Source organism: Aedes albopictus, chromosome 3 (assembly GCF_035046485.1).
Source record: "Aedes albopictus strain Foshan chromosome 3, AalbF5, whole genome shotgun sequence".
NCBI lineage: Eukaryota > Metazoa > Arthropoda > Insecta > Diptera > Culicidae > Aedes > Aedes albopictus.
In genome coordinates this window covers 293,806,411-293,826,290 of record NC_085138.1, presented here as the reverse complement: position 1 = coordinate 293,826,290, position 19,880 = coordinate 293,806,411, and the positions used below count along the sequence as shown (strand labels likewise).

Genomic DNA, 19,880 nt, shown 5'->3' with positions numbered 1-19,880 from the left:
AACCCGACTTGCAGCAGGCAGGTTGACCTTGTTCACTCCGATCCCGCGCTCTAACCATGCTCTAATACGCGACGGAGAGCAACTTTTAGCAACTGGATAAGTCGCTTCTCCGCTTAACTGTGTTGGCTGGTTGATTGTCGTTTGGTCAGCGTCATCAATAATGCCGTCGAGGCAATTGCTGCAGTCGGTCAGTCGATGTCGATGTCGGTACCTACCCGCTAAGTACCCACATGCGAGAAGATTGAATGCCGGTAGTTACACTTTGACAACGCGAGACTTGTTGCGCACCTTAGGATGACGAATGAACCCGCCACGACGACCACGATCGATTGGAGTACTTAGTTTATTATTCCCATTTCAGTGCGGCGGCGATGGCGCGCGGTGTCTATTAAATCTGCTTAGAAGCCTCTCTAGAGGGTGAGTTTCCAGCAGTGATATGTAAAAACCGGTTGTCTTATAAATAAACAATGTTTTAATAAAATATCTAAGACAAGTCGGTGGTTGCTGTACTGAGCAGCTCTCGAAACCCGGTCGATTAGAATGCTTGTGGTGAGCACTTGCTGGCGTCGATCGGCAATGGAAGAATTCAAGCCACGCGTCGCTTAATTATCGAAACACGTGAAGCTGCGCAGTAGAAGGTATAGATGCTAAAGCTAAGATCTTATGTGAGATGAAAATGATGCCACAAACTGGTAACGTGTCATCAGTTTTGGAGAGTTCTTCCGATTTCAGTGCTTTAGGTGCACTCGATAATAACTTTATTTTCGATCAAATCTATGTACGGAAATTCCCATTCATAGAGGGCAGTCAGAGGAAAAAACGTAAACAATTTTTTGTTGAGGTTGATCTTGTTTACCGAAATCTTAGGGTGAGAATGTTGCTTTTCGAGGTGAGCGCACCCATTGAACTGATGTCGTGCAAACACTTGAGAAGTGTTGCCAATTGATTGCCCAGTCATTCAACTACATTTAGTATGGTTGTTGCGGAGAACGTTTTTTGTAAGAACTGCGCAACAGTACAACACCGTTGAGAGGCTCAAAACTTTTTCCAACCAAAGCAAGAGATTTGGCAGCACATTCCATGCGCCAATTTTGAACTTCGATCAATCAGTTTTTGCGTTGTTCGCATTCCTTCAGCGCACGATCAACTTCCAATGGGTTGTTTTTCTCCCAGCTGCTTCTTCCGCTCAGTTTTGTCTTCTTACCCTCTAAATCCGGGCTTTCAACTCACCGTTGTTTTGATCTGCCGTACAGGTTTGATCTTGCCAACACCTTCCTCTGCCGTAGCGTCGACGGAAATTGACCTTTTTCGAGCGTTTCTCTTTTCCGCCCGCGGCCGCACCGTTCGCTCAATCAGCCCACAATCCGTTGCGATCGGCCTCGAGAAGCTTGATCAAGCAGCAGTGCCCCATTAGCAAACACCACACATAACGTCGTCGCCGTCGCCATCCCAAGCTCGCAGTTTGTTGTTTGTGGGCAATTATTACGCGCCAATCGATTACGTTTCGGAGGCTCGTCTCGTGCTGGAGAAAAGTTTTCAAAACAAACCGGCGTCGGGCCGGCTGATGCTGCTGCGGCGATCGACCGATCGTGGCCCGATCAGAGCGAGACGGGTATAACGATCGACGAGTAATGCGGCGCTGGTGGTGTTTGTGTGGTTTCTACCCGCGCGCTTGCTCTACCCAAGCCCAGCTCGAGCCAGTCGGGGGTTTCTCGTTCGTGTGGTATAAAAGGCACACTTCGGATCCGAACGGTATCAGTTCAACTTTGATCGTTAAACTATTACTAGCTTGTTGTTCGCGGTGCGTTTCTATATTCTAGAAGTGAGACGGCAGTCTGCGGTAGTGAATGATTCAGAAGAAGAAAACGAGTTCTCAGCTCAAGTCAGTTTCAAGGAGAAAATTGTGTTTCAAGTGAAAGGACAATCGTAACGAAGACGGAAATCGGAAGCAATCATGATTTCGGAATTGTTTAATGCTGTTAATAAAGCCCGCTTCAGCGGCATCCGGATTGTTCCGGCAAATGCGCCATCGCTGTACCAGGAGTGTGTTAAAGTGTTTGTTGCCGAGGTGAACCGTACCCATCAGAACGGAAAACGGATTTCGGAGTTGCAATTTTTGCCAACTGCTGCGCTGGTTAACATATTTGAAGAAATGTGCCTCTACCCGAGCTTGCGTAACATTCTGCGCCAGGAGCTTGCTGATCCAGCTCTGTTTATGAGAATCTTCAACGGTCATGCTTCGAATCAGCACATTTTAGATCGTTGCTTGCGCGAGGCCAGTCTGAGCGGCAAACCGGTTCTGTCCGACCTCGCAACTAATTACTGTGATATGGCTCGTGGCGACCCACTGGAGCCGGGATCGCCGGCCTTCATGAGTCGTATTCTGGCCACCTTGAAACTCGGTACTTACCTTAACGAAGCTGGTTGGTCCAGTTCTAGCGTCGACGTTATAGTCATAGCTAAAGATATGATCTCATTGATTAAGGACAATCGTTTCCACAAGAAACTGGAAATCGAATGCATTCAAAAGTTGTTGCATTCGGAAATAAGCTGCGCTCATCCCAATGCCAGAAACACCACTGAACTCCTGCATGAGTTGATCGCCGAAAGTACTGATACAGACGAACTAGTCAAATCCTACATCGAAATTTCCTACTTCCACTATACAGTTGAGGAATACGATTCATGTCACGACTGGAACCTGAAAGTGATGAGTCTAGTCACAGATTCCAGCCCCATCAGCGACGTTATCGCTGTTCTCCAGTTAGAAGCTTTGTTCTGCTTTGCCAAGGAACGCTACGACCTTGGAAGTATGCTAATCTCGCAAGCTATTCATCGTGCTCGATCGAAGTATGGCAACGTGCACCCGCGCTACGCTGATGTTATTCTCACCTACGGCGAGTGCCTGCTGCTCATGAATGCCGTTTCCGACGCAGTCTCAACGTTTATGGAGCTGCTCGATATCACCACCAAGCTGTACGGCCAGCACACCCCCACCGTCCCGATCGTGCAAGGCTACCTGGCGTACGGATTCTATCTGCGTTCGCATTCCACCGGACGGTTCGACATGGCCCAGGAAATGATCGACAAAGCCATCGCCCAGGCCAAACAACTGATTCCGACGGGTCAACGAGTGCTCGACGATCTGAACGCCGTCCGCGACATGGTGATCAAGGGCCACGACAGCGTTCGTGCCGCCATGAAGGAGAACCGCGTCATCAAGGCCAACAACTATCAGATCTTTTCGTTCCCCGAAATTCGTGACAAGTGCGTTGAACTGCATGCGTCGTTCGACTGTGAATGCTGAACAAACTTTGTTACTAGGCTAGATTAGTGTACCATAAAGAATTAAGACAAATCGAATTTATTTGCTTATGTTAAGCGATTTCCATACAAAAGACTTGAACCCCAATTAGATCGTAAGTGAATTTTTATGTTTTATCGTTTAAATATCCAACACAATACAAATTTGTTTTAATCAATTAAACCCCTGGTAGTTTGTTTCTTTCCTCAAAGTCATAGGATGACCCGGAACCATAGAATTTCTCCTATTCGCCATTGATCGTTGATCATGGAAGGTCGTAAATCTCCAGTTTCCCGCGAAACAATCAGGCTTCTCGTTAAAATCGTGCTCGTCGTCGCCGTCTCCATCGAGTACGAGGCGGATACACCTCTAAATGAACCGGCGGCGGTGGGGCGGCAACAAAACAGTCTACAGAATTGCCAGTTGTTTTGCACGGCTGGCCCTGGAGCCTACCACCATCGAACGATTGTTAAAGGCGCAGTTCGTTCGATTTCTCTGTCCCGCTTACTCACCTGGTGTGTTTGATTGGAGTGTTTACTGTTTACCAATTTATGGCCGTACACGATCTGCTCGTTGCTGGCTGAGGCGACGGCGGCGGTGATTATTGTAGGCAATTATAGTTTTTTTTTTTTATTTGATTTGTGTCCGGATTGAAAAGTTGAACCTTCTTCGTATTCTTTCGTTAGGAGAACCGGAATGGTTTGTCGAGGTTGCGACTATGGCTATGGCGGCTAGATGCTTACGTAATTTGTTTACTTTTGCAGCAGCTCAGTTAGAACAATTTTGCGGTAAAATAACTCACTGGGGCGTGACATGAGTAGCAGTTGTTCTAAATTCGAGATAAGTTGTGGGTTCAACTGGAACTGGAGGAATGGGATGCCCCAGGCAATAGGAATCGGTTTCTCACGAACATAAATATTCAATTCATCATTGTTTGAGAGTCTCATTAGATCAACTTGCCTGTATCTTTATGTGACTGAGTTTTCATAATTATGGGATTGTTGGACTGAATGCTTTTTAGAATAGTTGAAACATTTGGAAACAGACATTTTTCATGCACGTGTAGAGTTTGATTCTAGCTGCCCAGCAACGACACAGGCAGAGTTAGCACTATTCATTTCAAGAAAATTAAAGCTGTTACAATCAGTGCAAAAATGTCATTTAGACATATCTGAATTCAACCACATCCAGAAAATATGGTATATAAAAAACTAGACCAGTGCTATAAGAAAGTTACGAAAAAACCGCCCTTTTTTAATATTTAAGGTAAATGTCACGGACTACCTTCGAAAAAATGCCAATTGATATTCACCATGAATATCATTGACATTTTTTGAAGGTAGTCCATTACATTTATCTTAAATATTCGAAAAAGATTAGTTTTTCGTGACTTTCTTGTAGAGCTGGTCTAGCTGCACAAGTTTTCTTATACCATATTCACAGGTTGAGTTTTTAATATGGGCTGAATGTGGTGGAATTAATATATATCGAAACGTGCACAGCCCTCACTCCGGAAGCACTGGTGATGAAAAGGATGCATTTTAAGCGCAGCTCGAACGTGAGTACGACCGCTGCCCAAGCCACGACGTCAAGATCATCATAGGAGATTTAAACGCTCAGGTAGGCCAGGTGGAGGAATTAAGACCTCCGGTTGGAAAGCTCAGCGCACAATAGCAGACGAACGAAAACGGCCTACGACTCATTGTTTTCGCCGCCTCCAAAAACATGGCCAATGGTCATACGTAGCACCTTTTTCCAGCACAGCCTCCCTTATCATTACGCCTGGAGATCACCACAGTAGACGGAATTTCAAATCAACCATGTTCTGATGGACGGACGGCACTTCTCCGACATTATCGACGTCAGGACCTATCGTGGCGCTAACATTGACTCCGACCACTATCTGGTGATGGTCAAACTGCGCCCAAAACTTTCCGTCATCAACAATGCACGGTACCGGCGACCGCCACGGTACAACCTAGAGCGACTAAAGCAACCGTATGTCGCCTCAGCATACGCGCAGAATCTTGAGGCCGCGTTTCCAGACGAGGGCGAGCTCGATGAGGCCCCCCTAGAAGACTGCTGGAGTACAGTGAAGGCAGCCATCAACGACGCAGCCGCGGGCACCATCGGGTACGTGGAACGGAATCCACGGAACGAATGGTTCGACGAGGAGTGCAGCACGGTTTTGGAGGAGAGGAACGCAGCGCGGGCGGTAATGCTGCAGCACGGGACGCGACAGAACGTGGTACGTTACAAACAGATGCGGAAACAGCAGACCCGCCTCATTCGGGAGAAAAAGCGCCGCCTGGAAGAAGTGGAGTGCGAAGAAATGAAACTGTTGTGCCGTTCCCACGAAACACGAAAGTTCTACCAGAGGCTCAACGCATCCCGCAACGGTTTCGTGCCGCGAGCCGAAATGTGCAGGGATAAGGCCGGGAGCCTCTTGATGGACGGACGTGAGGTGATCGAAGGGTGGAAGCAGCACTTCGATTAGCACCTGAATGGCATGGAGAACGAAGGCACGGGAGACCATGGCAACGCAGGAAACGACGACACCAGTGCAGCGGAAGACGGAAATGAACCAACTCCCACGCTGAGGGATGTTAAGTATATGTCATTCATCAGCTCAAAACTAACAAAGCAGCTGCTTAGGATGGTATCGCAGCTGAACTCATCAAGATGGGCCCAGAAAAGTTGGACACCTGTCTGCACCGGAGGAGTGGAAGGAAGGGGTAATCTGCCCCATTCACAAGAAAGGCGACCATTTGAAATGTGAGAACTTCAGAGCGATCACTATTTTGAATGCTGCTTACAAAGTGCTATCCCAGATCATCTTTCGTCGTCTGTCACCTAAAACGAATGAGTTCGTGGGAAGTTATCAAGCTGGCTTCATCGACGGCCGGTCGACAACGAACCAGATCTTCACTGCACGGCAAATCCTCCGGAAATGCCGTGAATACCGGGTCCAACCATGTCGCCGGGGACTGCGACAAGGTGATGGACTCTCATGCCTACTCTTCAACATCGCTCTGGAAGGTGTGATGCGACGAACCGGGCTCAACAGCCGGAGAACGATTTTCACAAAATCCGGTCAATTTGTGTGCTTTGCGGACGACATGGACATTATCGCCAGAGCATTTGGAACGGTGGCAGAACTGTACACCCGCCTGAAACGTGAAGCAGCAAAGGTTGGACTGGTGGTGAATGCCTCAAAAACAAAGTACATGCTGGTAGGCGGAACCGAAAACGTGCGGATCCGTCTGGGTAGGAATGTTACGATAGACGGGGATACCTTCGAGGTGGTGGAGGAATTCGTCTACCTCGAATCCTCACTGACGGCTGACAACAACGTGAGCCGTGAAATTCGAAGGCGCATCATCAGCGAAAGTCGGGCCAACTACGGGCTCCAGAAGAAGCTGCGGTCGAAAAAGATTCACCCACGCATCAAATGCACCATGTACAAAACGCTAACAAGACCTGTGGTCCTCTACGAACACGAGACATGTGCAGGAGAATGGTGTGTGGCGGAGAAGGATGAACCACGAGCTCGCTGCACTTCACGGTGAACCCAGCATCCAGCATACGATGTTGAAGTTTTATCTTGAGTTTGATGTAAAACTGAATGAAAAATGAACGAAATGGCATTTTCAGCACTGGTAACTATGCTAGCGCTAATATAAAATTTTAAAATAATAATTTAGATTTCTTTTGTCAAAGGGAATCAAACACACTACTTAAACATTCTTCTAAGAACATTTAGTTTCTTTTGCTTTTTTTACTCTGAAAATCGTCTGTGGTAGTCAACAATTCATCCTACACCTTAGTAAAATCTATCAAGAATCTAGTCAGCAATTTTACAATTTTAGGGTTACTTTTGGAAACCATCCAAAATCTCACAAAAAGAATACGTCTTATCAAGTGTTTTTTGATTTGTATTCAAAAAAATCCCCGATGTTGCTGAAAAAAATATATTCACATTTTTTTAAATATTCTAATACAAAAATGCTCAACTTTTAAAGAAAGCTTTCGATTAGTAATAGTTGTGGTATTGCATATAGAATTGTATGCTGCTATGTTTCACATGTTCTATTCGGGATGTTATGCCATAGAGAGAGATATAAACTCCCCAGCTACCAATTGCTGGTATATTTGTCCAAGCAAGCGAACGAAATCGAACATCATCATTCCGAACAGCAGTATCGGTGCGCGCTGTTGTGGTAATCCAATTTGGCTATTTAACTTTTTGTTGTTCAATTCATGTGAAAAATAGCACCCGCACAATCGTAAGCCAATTTCCACGCGACAGCAAAAACCACCGACCGACGAGTCCAACATGCCGGTGGTGTTGCCCAGGCCGGCCCGTGCAGTGTGAGTCTGCTATTATTCGCTATAGTTGCAGATATTGTCAATTTGCTGCACGAAAATTATTTCATTCGCACGTAATTGAATCCGATTAAGCCGAACATGAAATTGTTGTGTTCGACACAAGCGGCGCGGCGTTGACCCTTCCCAACCCACTCGACTTGGAAAATGTCAATTGGCGCGGAGCCACTTTTTGAATAGAGGTATTTTTTTCAATTTGTGTTTTTTGTCGTTCTATTTCCGACAGACTTTTGACACGGGGATGAAGTTTCTGTTCTTTAATCTATTCTGTTCTCTAATCTAGTAGCAGATTTTGCGAATTTTATCTGTTCTGATGAAAAAAATTACCAAGATACTCTCATTTCCAAACGAATTTTTACTAATCCTGGGAGAGTATACAAGAGAAGTTTTTGTTCATAGTACCCATAGAAATATTCACCATATTTTGCGAATAGACTGAATCTTTGTGGCCCTCTAAGAATCAGACCGTGACCGATCCAAAATCTACTGGAAATGTTTTCGGACACTTGACCTGACATCGGAGGATAACGTGCCTCTGGAGCCGGCCTTCTGAGGGCCAGGATCGCAATCTAGCGGGAAAACATTAATTACTCCGAATCGAAGCATTTCCAGCACATGATGTCTTTGGTAAAGTTTTTTGACATGATCAGAGATTGTGAAAAATGTAATAGTTTTAGTATTTTTGGTGTACGTCTGGGTATGTTGTACGAGGGGACTATACCAACAAAGCATACCATTACCATATATAAAAAGATGTATATAGTGAAGCGAACAAAACACGGTAGGCTACGGTGGGCTGGACATTAGTATGGGACAAACATCAAATTCTCGCTCCAGTCGACTTTTTTGATTCTATTTAGGTCCCATATGAACAGCGCAAAATTTCAGCGCAATCGGTGAAACTATAATTTAGCGCAAGCGGTTCAAAGTTTTCATAGGATTTACTATGGGAAAAGTTACACTTTCAGATAAAAAATCCCAGAAGTCGCCCCTTGTCTCCATAATTTAAATCGATCAACGCTTCTTATAAAAAAATCATTTATGAAACTTTTCTTCGAAGACCGCAAAACGATTGGATGCTTGTGGAAAAAGTTATTGATTTATTACCGATTAGTGATCCAATAATCAATAACTTTTTCCACAAGCATCCAATCGTTTTGCGGTCTTCGAAGGAAAGTGTCATAAATGATTGTTCTATAAGAAGCGTTGATCGATTTGAATTAAGGAGACAAGGGGCGACCTCTGAGATTTTTTGTTTGAAAGTGTAATTTTTCCCATAGTAAATCATATGAAAACTTTGAACCGCTTGCGCTAAATTATAGTTTCACCGATTGCGCTGAAATTTTGTACAGTTCATATGGGACCTAAATGGGATCTAAAAAGTCGACTGGAGCGAGGATTTATTTTTTCCATACAAGCGTGTCCCATACTACTGGACATACAGCTGCTATGCCGGAGGAACGACAAGCTGAAACTATCTCTCTCTCTCTTCTTGGCGTAACGTCCTCATTGGGACAAAGCCTGCTTCTCAGCTTAGTGTTCTATGAGCACTTCCACAGTTATTAACTGAGAGCTTCCTCTGCCAATGACCATTTTGCATGTGTATATCGTGTGGCAGGCACGAAGATACTCTATGCCCAAGGAAGTCAAGGAAATTTCCTTTACGAAAAGATCCTGGACCGACCGGGAATCGAACCCGTCACCCTCAGCATGGTCATGCTGAATACCCGTGCGTTTACCGCTTCGGCTATATGGGCCCTATAAGCTGAAACTATATTCAGCCTATCAAGTATCAAGTAAGTATCAGGGTGTTTCAGAGGGCTTTCAGCGGATTACAGAGGCGCTATAATGTATTAACGGGGTTTCAGGAACGTTCGGGCCTTTCTAAAATGCGTTGCAGTCTGCTGAAATCCACTTTAATTCCTCTGAAAACCCTCTGAAACCATCTGGAATGCACCCATCCATAACCCCATGTATCTCCCTTATTCCCTCCCATCCTTTCCGTTCAACAAATACCCTAGTTCGTGCGAGTTGTGGGGACACAGAGTGCTGTCGGTCTCTAGCAACAACAACCTGTTAGAGTTTACTACATTCCTTTCCCTTCCCAGCTGACTATAAGGACTTGGTCGGCATTGTTATTGATCAAAAATGTATGAGCTGCTTAAATTGCACTATGGTAATAAGTGGAGAGTCCCAGCCCCTTATTCAGTTGAATCTCAGTGCAACTGGTACCAGTTCAGATCTAGCACGGAGGAGCAACCATTGTGGATTGGTCGGGAAGAGGACTGCCCTTGGACCAAAGTAGATCGGATGGAGAAAAGGAAGAAACCGCAAGCGGTGCAGGAGCGTAGGGACACCAGGCCTAGAATACTTAGGAGGACAGGTTCCAAGCGTGAGAAGGGCGACACGCTCGTCATCAAGACTAAAACAGTCCAAGTATTCGGGTGCCTTGAAAGCGATGAGGAGCGACACCAAGCTCGTGGATCTGGGAGCCGACGTGCGCAGTACTAGACGTACTCGTACAGGTGAAATGATCCTTGAGATCTAGCGCGATAAGGAACGGAAGGGCGCGAGGCGGAAGTGGTCCTTGGTGAGGGCGTTGCGGTACGGGCTTTTACTGCGTGGGGACGGACGGTCTGGACGAAGCTCCGAACCTGGCCTTAAAAGTAGCTATTGCAGAGGCTCCCGAGATGTTCAGATCTACTATGCAGAAATGACTGGACAAGGGAGTTTTTCCAGAAGTATGGAAGAGACAGAGCCTGGTTCTATTGCCAAAGGCGGGGAAACCAACCGGAGACTCGTCGGCATATAGACCATTATGGGAAGGTGCTCAAAAAGATCATCCTCAACATAATGTTGAGACTCACCGAGGAGGGTGTAAATGGTCTCTCCAGCAACTAGTTCGGCTTCCGGAAGGGGAGGTCGACCGTAGATGCACCGTTAAACGCACCGTAGACCGTAGACTGTCGGATTACAAAAAACACCCAGGTAGCGCTTTAGAGGAGGGGGATTCGCTACTGTGCAGTAGTGACTCTGGATGTAAGGAACGCGTTTAAAAGCGCCAGTTAACCAGCTATTGCCGATGTGCTCCTGCGTCTGCGGATACCCGAGTATCTGTACAAAATTATCGGATGTTACTTCCAGAATCAAGTACTAGTTTACGACACAGAGGTGGGTCGGAAGTGCTTTCACATAACCTCAGGAGTCCCACAAGATTCCATCCTGGATCCGGCGGTATGGAATGTCATGTACGACGAGGTTTTGAGATTAGAGTTCCCGGTGGGAGTGAAGATTGCTGACGACATTACGCTCGAAGTCTACGGTGAGTCGATCGAAGAAGTGGAGTTGACTACCACCCACTCGATCAACCGGAAGTCGGATCAGCAAGCGGTGATCAGTGTAGGTGATTGCACTGTCACGTCGAAGCGCTCCGTCAAACACTTGGGCGTGATGATCGTCGATAAGCTTACCTTCGGTAGCCACGCTGATTACGCCTGTAAAAGAGCCTCCACGGCTATAGTGGCACTGATCCGGATGATGTCCAATAGCTCTGCGGTTTACGCCAATAAGTGCAAGCTTCTGGCTGGTGTTGCTACGTCCCTACTTAGGTATGGCGGCCTGGCGTGGGGCACTACGCCAAGTACCGAAAGCTACCGTGGCAAGCTGGAAAGTACTTACAGCCTGACGTGCCTGAGGGTTGTGAGCGCGCACCGTACCGTGTCATATGACGCGCTCTGCGTCATTACTGGTATGGTGCCTATCGGTATCCTTATCAGTGAGGACATGGAGTGCTACGAAATGCGCGGAAAAAGATGCATACGCAGGACTGCCAGGATGGCCTCCATGGTCAAATGGCAGCGCGCGTGGGACAGTTCCACCAAAGGAAGGTGGACCCATAGGTTGATTCCTAGGGTAGATAGTTGGGTTGATAGGCGCCATGGGGAAGTAACATTCCACCTGCAACAGGTCCTTCCAGGCCATGGTTACTTCCGACAGTATCTACACCGTTTCGGGCATGCGGTTTCTCCCGAATGGCCTGTTTGTACTGGTTTAGAGGAAACGACGGAATGCGTCACCGCATGCTTGCCACATGAGGACACAACTTTGGATAATCATGTTCAGAGGATGTGTAGGGATGAGTTTGGGTGGAGCTACAGAGAAGGTGCCGTGTGAACTCGGAGAATGGCTAGTTCAGATGTGGTACAAGAGGTGCCCAGCGGTCGAGATCGACCATTACAGCGATTAGGTGGCCGCGGGGAGAACATCCTACCCGAGCAGGAATGAATAACTGCCCCATAACATGAGCATACTAAAGTCAAATACTTATTTTGGTATTTTGTAGGTATTGAAGCAATACCTTAATGAGTTATTGGTTTGGTGTTGTGGACTGCATGAGGTATTATTCAATTATGGAAAAATCGCTATTTGTATGGAAAAATCGCCGATTATTATTTAGGTATTACCATACCTGATGTCATTATTCACGTGTTATTCACAGAATACACACCAGTTATTATTTTAGGTATTTTACCTCTTATACAGGGCTATTTAATACCTCATTCAGGTTGTAGGTATTTGGTTTTCCATACCTGAGTTAGTTATTCTTCAGCTATTTTCTCCTGCTCGGGTAGTAGCGTTGTTGTCGTGGCGTCGGTCTACTGGGTTAAATCCGAACCCGCGGTTGGAAAGGGGCCCCCGGTAAAAGTCGGGGAGGTGGAGACCATACCTTCTCGTGCAGCTGATAGGGCCTGAAGGGTAATGATGTCCTTGCCTTCAGCAAGTCAGATCTGGTTGCACGCAGGCAGTTGGGCGTAGACGTGGGGTTGATTCTTCCCGCCTTCCGTGGACGAAGGGAGTGGTAAAGATTGGTTGGAGACTGGCTAAGCGCCAGCGTGCTACTTTGGTGGACTCCCCAAAGCAAGTTATCGATGTTCGTTGCTGTAGGCTACGCAGCTAACCTTGAGAGTGCGCTGTGCATTAGCCTCTCACTGAAGTGATTCAAGAGAGACGAAGGGTTAGGTTGCCAAGGGAATGTTGTTTAGTGGGTCGAAGAGGGAGTAGTTCTTGCTTTTACTTTTGTTGAAGAAGACGGATTTAACTCCACACTTCCTGGACCTCTCTGATCAGTTGTCAGTTGAGCAGATTATCCCCCCATGGATTTGAAGAAAAAACGATGGCGCGCGAAGGAGCGGTAGCATTATCTAACGGTTGCTTATGTTCCTAGGTTTTGCGGCCAATATCATCGAAATTGACCGTCGAGCCTTTGAAGAGGAGTTCGTACCTTTGAAAACGGGTAAAACTAGACTTGGTTTCACAATCAACACCAGCAAGACCAAGCACATGATTGCTGGAAGACAGCGTGGGTTCAATAGGTGCTGCAAACAGTTCTCGATGTTAAAGAATTATTCAACATTTCATAAATCACGGTAAGCTGAAATGGACTGGTCATATCGGAAGAATGCTGAAAGTAAAAAAGGCGAAAATAATATTCAGTAGAAAACCAGGTAGAGTCGAACGACTCCATGGCAGGCCGCCATTTCGGACATGCATCCGACAGGCCAAATTACCAATTGACCAAACAGAGGCAATTGTTATTCAATTTCGAACGGTGTCCTCCCGTTCGGATCATGTTGGTGGTTCGCATCGGAGCCACTTCCGACCAAAATCGACCGCTCCGGCGACGCGCGGTGTAATTGATGAAGCCATCGAATGGGGCCCGTTCGCCGTTCAGTCACTGCACTGACGGCTGGGAACGACGATTCTGACACACACACACACAGCGATGACCGTTGTAAGCGGTTTGACTGGAGCGGTTGATTGATCGTGCGCTAAATATTAGTTCTAATTTGCATACAGCTAAATCATATTATCACAAGGCCTGGCCTGCACCATCGTCGACTGGTTGGGGTTTCTCGCTGATTCATTGTCGGCGCTAATTCCCGTTGTTGAAATGTGATCCGTTGTAATCAGTCGCATAATGAATGTTGGCCGGGCCAGAACCAGCCAGCCAGCCTGCATCGATGGAGATTAGTTGCTTTGCGGAGTGATTGGAGTCACAGTCGATTCGATTTGTGGCTCATATGGTTGTAAAATGCACGTAGATTTAAATTGGATTAAGCGATTGAGGGCTTGTGGCATGTTTGCTGAAGTTTATCTCATTCTGTAAAATTGTTTTTAATTTAATTTGGTGAAGGATGATAAATTTAATAAATGTCATCGTAGGTTAGTACCTTCAAATAACTTTACTGCTAACGTGGTGATGTGCATCATATTCCTATATGAACAAAAAAATATGGATCTATGTATAATAAATATTCCATCCTGTGAGAGATAGGTCAAGACTCGTTCATAAACTACGTGAATGTTTCAGAGGGATGAACTCTGGTAGTGGCTTCTGAATAAATTCTAAAAATAAGGTAGGAAAAGTGAGATGCTTAGAAAAATATGTAGTCAATCTATGGACGACACCTTTTGTTACCATAGCAAAAATCATACTTAGCTTTATACCCTCTAAAAAACCCGTACCACTCCGAGTTTGATGAATTTTTATTTAATTACTAAAGTGAATAGGCCCCAGGAATTTTGTCGCATCCGGACGAACGGTCGCACCGAGTTCCAGTCTGAACCAACAACATTCAGGATGCATATGAACGTAATATGTATCCTGCGGCCACAGGACAAACATGCAGACAGACAGACACAGGCAACGGGAAACGGGAGGTGGCTAGCTGCTGGTTATGAATCACAGGCAACTCTTTTCGCAGTGACAGGATGTGTCCATTAGTGGTGTGGCCCCGGTATGGTAGTCAATCATTCCGCCACCGCCACACAAACACAGCAGACCAGTGGGTTTGGGAATCCAGGACGCGTATGGAGCGGGTTTTTCCGCAAAAAAAGAAAATCTGTCGAAAGTCAGTACGCCGATGTCACTGCGGTTCATATTCACTGCATATGATGCTGCTGTCTCTAGTGTGACAGATGTTGACATTTTCTGGTTTTGGTTCCATCGCAGGGATGAAGGGAAAGGAAGCAAAATGGCCGAAATGCGGACGCTAATAAAATGATAAATGCTATTAACTACCTATATACTTTGGATACCATTGAGTTGTCCAAAAAAAGTCTCACTAAACCTACTGCAAGCCTATCCATATACGTGAGAACAAAAGGTGCTTACAAAGTTCTTACAGATAGATTAACACGGGAAATCTGAACACAAACCACTACCACACAGGAATTTGGATTGGTCAATATGCGATGATCTACCTAAAATGAAAGGTTGGTTCAGTGGTGAAACGTTTTTGACCGCAGTTCCTTCTGGACTAGCTTCTGGAGCCCGTAGTAGGCACGGCTTCCATTGATGTTACGCCTTTGTATTTCACGACTGACATAGTGACCATCAGTGAGATGAATTCCTCTACTACTTCGAGGGTGTCCCCATCTATCGAAACGTTTCTTCTCAGACGAATCCTGTTGTGTTTGGTTTTGCTAACCCCAGCATGTTCAACGTCAGTCTTATCTTAGCAGCTTCGGGTTTTAGGCGAGTGTTCAGCTCAGCTTTCGTTCCAAATGTTGGCGATAGCATCCATGTCGTTCGCAAAGCATACAAACTATCCAGATTTCGTGAAAATCGTACCCCGAATGTTGATGCAATGAGAGTCCGTCAACATGCCGTAGTCTCCAGTGTGATCTAATGCCGTTTTTCTTTTTTAACCTGGGTTGGAACTGGATTGGCGGAAAATGTGTAAACAAACAACGTCAAACAAACTTTAGTACAAGCGAAACCGAAGTCGGGTTGGGGTTGAAACTGTGATCTGATCCAGTTCCAACCCAGGTTGGAACTGGATAATAAAGAAAAACGGCATAAATGATGTGGATTTTTCACCCGAAACCGATACGAGATTCTGCACACCGTCAGTCGTTTCTTTGATGAGTCTGGTCGGGGTCATCCTCCCAGGAAAGCCGTTCTCGTCTATGATTTTCCATAACTCTGTGCGGTCGGTTAGCATTCACGTCATTTCTGGAAGATTTGTCTGGTGGTGAAGATCTGGTCCATTGTCGACCGGCCGTCGATAAAGTCGGCTTGATAACTTCCCACGAATTTATTCATTTTAGGTAACAGATGACGGACGATGTCCTGGGATAGCACTTTGTAGGCGGCATTTAGAATGGTGATCACTCTGGAGTTCTCACATTTCAAATGGGCACCTTCTAATGGATATTAACGCTTTCTTCTACTCCTCCAATAGCTGTTCGGTTTCGAGCTTGTAAATGGCAGCCCTCATTTTCGTCAGTGTGGTAGTTGGATCATTCCATCCTTCTGCTGCACTGATATAGTCGTTTCTTTCGTTGCCTTGGTGTCCCGTGTTCACATTCTTCATGCCATTCAGCTACTCATTGTTTCTTTATACTTTGTCCCCCCTCCCAATATATTCAACTCATGTATATTCACATGTTCATTGACTTCGCTAGAACAGAACCGGCTTGAAAAAGCCGTTTCCCCTCCTTCCAACGCCTATGAGTTATGCAATCAAGCAAACTGTGCCGCGAAAAATCTATAGAGTATCTGATCTATCACCTTACATCTGGCATCCCCGCACCAATGTGTGAACCCTCTGCCAACCATATCCCACCAATTGTTCGTCATCTGCATGAGTTTGTGCAGACGCAGAGGTATATCCGGTCTGCTGTGGTTACAAACGATTGCAATAATCACTTGCTTTCCCTTCCTCACATTGACCCGCAACCTGACGTGGCATGCATCTAAGAATATCATCAACACTCTCACGCTGAAGGTGCTAGCATAGTTTCAGACAGATAACTCATTGGTTCCTTGTGTAAGTCTAGCAAATCTGGCGATACTGGAGTAGCATACACGGGCGGTCAATCAAGCTCAAGCTCAAGCAAAAGCAAGCTCTGCATCACTTCGTTGGAGAATTTTCCAGCGATTGAGGTCACGTGTGCCCTTGAAGATCTTCCGAAATTCTTTCTTCCCGGAAACGTTTCCTTCAGTGGATCTAGCCTATTCCGACGGAGAAAGAGAATGCGAAGCCCATGAAAATGACTCCTTCCGGAAACTTCAATGTTAGCACACCGTTGAACATCGCGTTCCAGAGCGTTGATCCAAGTATGGACTCCTGTGGAACACCTGCTGTTAATCTAAACCATCGATTTTCCCATGCAAAAATCGAACTGTATCGAAGACAACCCCTGCTCACTCTCGGCACTTTCAGTCAGCCTGTGGATGATGATCCTCTCCAGGAGTTTTCCAAATATATCCTACACACCAAAAAAATCTCAATTTTAATAGTGACACAATTGATCGAACTGCCTGAAAAAGCTTTGACATAAACATAAATAAGCCACATTTCTACACTTTTTGTGACGTACGTCTTGAGTTTATATTGTTTGAATTCTTCCAGCCATAATTTTAAATCACAGAACTGATAATTTAGTTCTCTATGCTGTAAATTTACGCGATATGTTACAGAAACATAATGATTACTGATGTTGAACTGTCAAACAGCACCTTACAAAATCATCAGATGAAGACTGCAGTCGATTGGAAATTTGTTTATTACGAGGGTGAAACAGCATGAAAACCGCTCATAAATTTAACACTGAGTTGAGCCACAAACCTGGAAATGACAATCCGTTGCCATCAGCCGATGCAGTGGTAAACGAAAACAGCCACGCTCAGTCCATCAGAAGGCGGCTTTGTCTGCTTGGCTGCGATGACGGCTGTCTCAGTACATAGGGGGATTAGGGGCATAATGGACACCCTAAGCAAATGAGTATGTTTTACCTGTATAACAGACAAAAACTTAACATATTATCAGTTAGCTTACAACTTTAACTTGTTTCTTACGTATTTCAATCATCCACAGCTGGTAAAATGTCATTATTGTGAAGAAATAATGAATTGAAAATCGTGTGTTTTTTTGGGGCTGGCAGGAAAGGTACGGGGCGAAATGGACATCCATCGGGGCATAATGGACACCCCTGCATATTTTATGCTGTATCTTTGAGAATATCGACCAGTTAAGTAATTAGCCAACGGAGATCAATATCACAGATACAATACTCCATCTTAGACGAGTTTACATAACTTCAAAGTTTATTAAATAAATTTTAAGCTAAAATAATCAGATTGATTTTTTTCAAACTCTCTAAACGCCTAACAGTATGCAATGCGCGTACGTCCATTTATATTAGCCAGTGTTCATTTCGCCCCGAATAGACTACAACACTGAAATTGCTATTTTCAGTGTGTTCTGATCAAAAATAAAATACTTCATCCATTGCTAAATCTACGTATATATGTAGATAAGCTAACAATTCACTTGTTTGTATGGCGGACACACTCAATCACTCGTAATACCTTATTTGCTGCTGCTTCTAAATTATAAGAAATCCACCATATGAAAAACATACTTCAATTTCAATGATATTTTGGTTATTTTGAAGGAATATAAATGGTACTTTTGAAAAATAGAACAATGACTTGTTCCTTTACACTTATTCATTGAAAGTTTTACATAACAATCAACGGTTTCGGCAAAAACAGGGGTGTCCATTTCGCCCCGGGTGTCCATTATGCCCCTAATCCCCCTACATACACGCCAGCAGTGACGACGCGACAGCCGAACTGGCAAGTTTGTTTATGGTAGAAGTTGTTCATCTTCGACTGCCATCTCTTCAACGTGGTGAGTCAGCCGAGAGAGCAAGATCGAAAACTGACACTCTGAGGATCGAAGTTCGATTCCCGAATGGAACTTTTTGTATTTTTTTGTTTCAATATTCGGTGCTATAAATAGCACAGTTCTCAATCATGTAGCAAGCAGCCGACGTACTGAGCTGTTGCGGTAAAATTACATGAGTCAAACATTTTCCGTTTCCTGTAAAATTAAGATCGCACTCAATTTTGCGTCAAATGTGTTGCTTTTATATGTCGGACTTATATGACACAAAATTACAAGATTTTTTCGAAGTGTGTACAGACAGATCAGTCTATACCAATGTTTCCCAAACTTTTAGGAGGTATCGCCCCCTTAGAGCTTCAAAAAAAATATTTTCGCCCCCCTAGGTGCGATTTTATTTATTTTTTATAATGGAAGGCTGAAACTGTGCTTAGCTAAAGCTTTTAAAAGCGCTACTGTGGCAAATCTAGCAGTGCCATTCAGTGTATCTATGTCTGTGTCACTCTCATTTTCACTACATTGTTTTGTAAATGCGTTGATTATCCGCATTTGAAAAAAAAAATATAGTAAATTTTCTTCTCACTTACAAAAAATTGAAATCGTGTTTATGCCTACTTCTCAAACCATTGTTAATTGAACATTTGTTAAGGGAATGTCCATAAATTACGTCACGTTTTAAGGGGAGGGGGGGGTTAGTAAAGTGTGACAACCCATATAAAAATTTCAGAGTTCTCATACAAAAAGTGTGACATAGGGGGGAGGGGGGGGGGGGGGGTTGAAAAAGGGCAATTTTTGCGTGACGTAATTTATGGACGTTCCCATCAAAATAGAACGAACTGTAAACACATATGAACACTCGATAATCCTACCAGATGTTTTATCATTATCATTTTTTAAAGGACTTTTTCAACAACTGAGAGTCAATGTTTGGTCACAAGTAACCAAATAATACTGGTTGCCGAGGGCTGAAAATCTCGATAATAAAGAAAAATAATAATAATAAATATTGGTGTATTTTCAAATGTAGTTACGTTTCTCCAGATTCAAATCAACGAGCTTTGTATAAATTCGAATGCTTTCTGTGTTTTAAAAAATTATGAAATAAATAAATATGCAGCATTCATGACTAGATTTAAATGGAATATTTAAGTGGAATTTTACGCAGAATTTTTGGAATGTTTTCAAATTAACTTCAGTAAAGTTTGGAATTCCTCCGAGAAGCTTCTCTGAAATATTTTCAAACACAGTTGTTTGTAAACACTGTAAACAAATGTTCTAAAATTCATCTGATATTCATGTTTTTGCTTGGAAAATCCATGAATAAGTCCGCCCACGAGTTGAAATGCAATTTTTCTCATCATTTCGCGAAAAAAAACTATGTTCTTTTCATAATTTTGACAAAAACTAATCACGATTCACGAATGTTCATTATAGGAGTTTCCAAAAATATTTTTATTTAGATTTCCAGAATCACACAAACCCTTCAGAAATAC

The 19,880-nt window shown here is 44.5% G+C and overlaps 2 protein-coding genes across 3 annotated transcripts in view; one reads left to right on the top strand and one right to left on the bottom strand.

Moving 5' to 3' along the window:
* Positions 1–19,880, bottom strand: part of LOC109412930 (Ig-like and fibronectin type-III domain-containing protein 1) — a 692,650-nt gene that overhangs the window by 202,021 nt on the left and 470,749 nt on the right. The gene's annotated exons all lie outside the window — the stretch shown is intronic.
* Positions 1,392–3,487, top strand: LOC115268790 (uncharacterized). Its single transcript, XM_029876963.2, has one exon. It carries the CDS (start codon positions 1,955–1,957, stop codon positions 3,305–3,307), a length of 1,353 nt encoding a protein of 450 aa, XP_029732823.2. The 5' UTR covers positions 1,392–1,954; the 3' UTR covers positions 3,308–3,487.

What these genes read in the sequence shown, in the direction of transcription:
- LOC115268790 (XM_029876963.2), top strand. Translation starts at nt 1,955, where the DNA reads ATGATTTCGGAATTGTTTAATGCTGTTAATAAAGCCCGCTTCAGCGGC.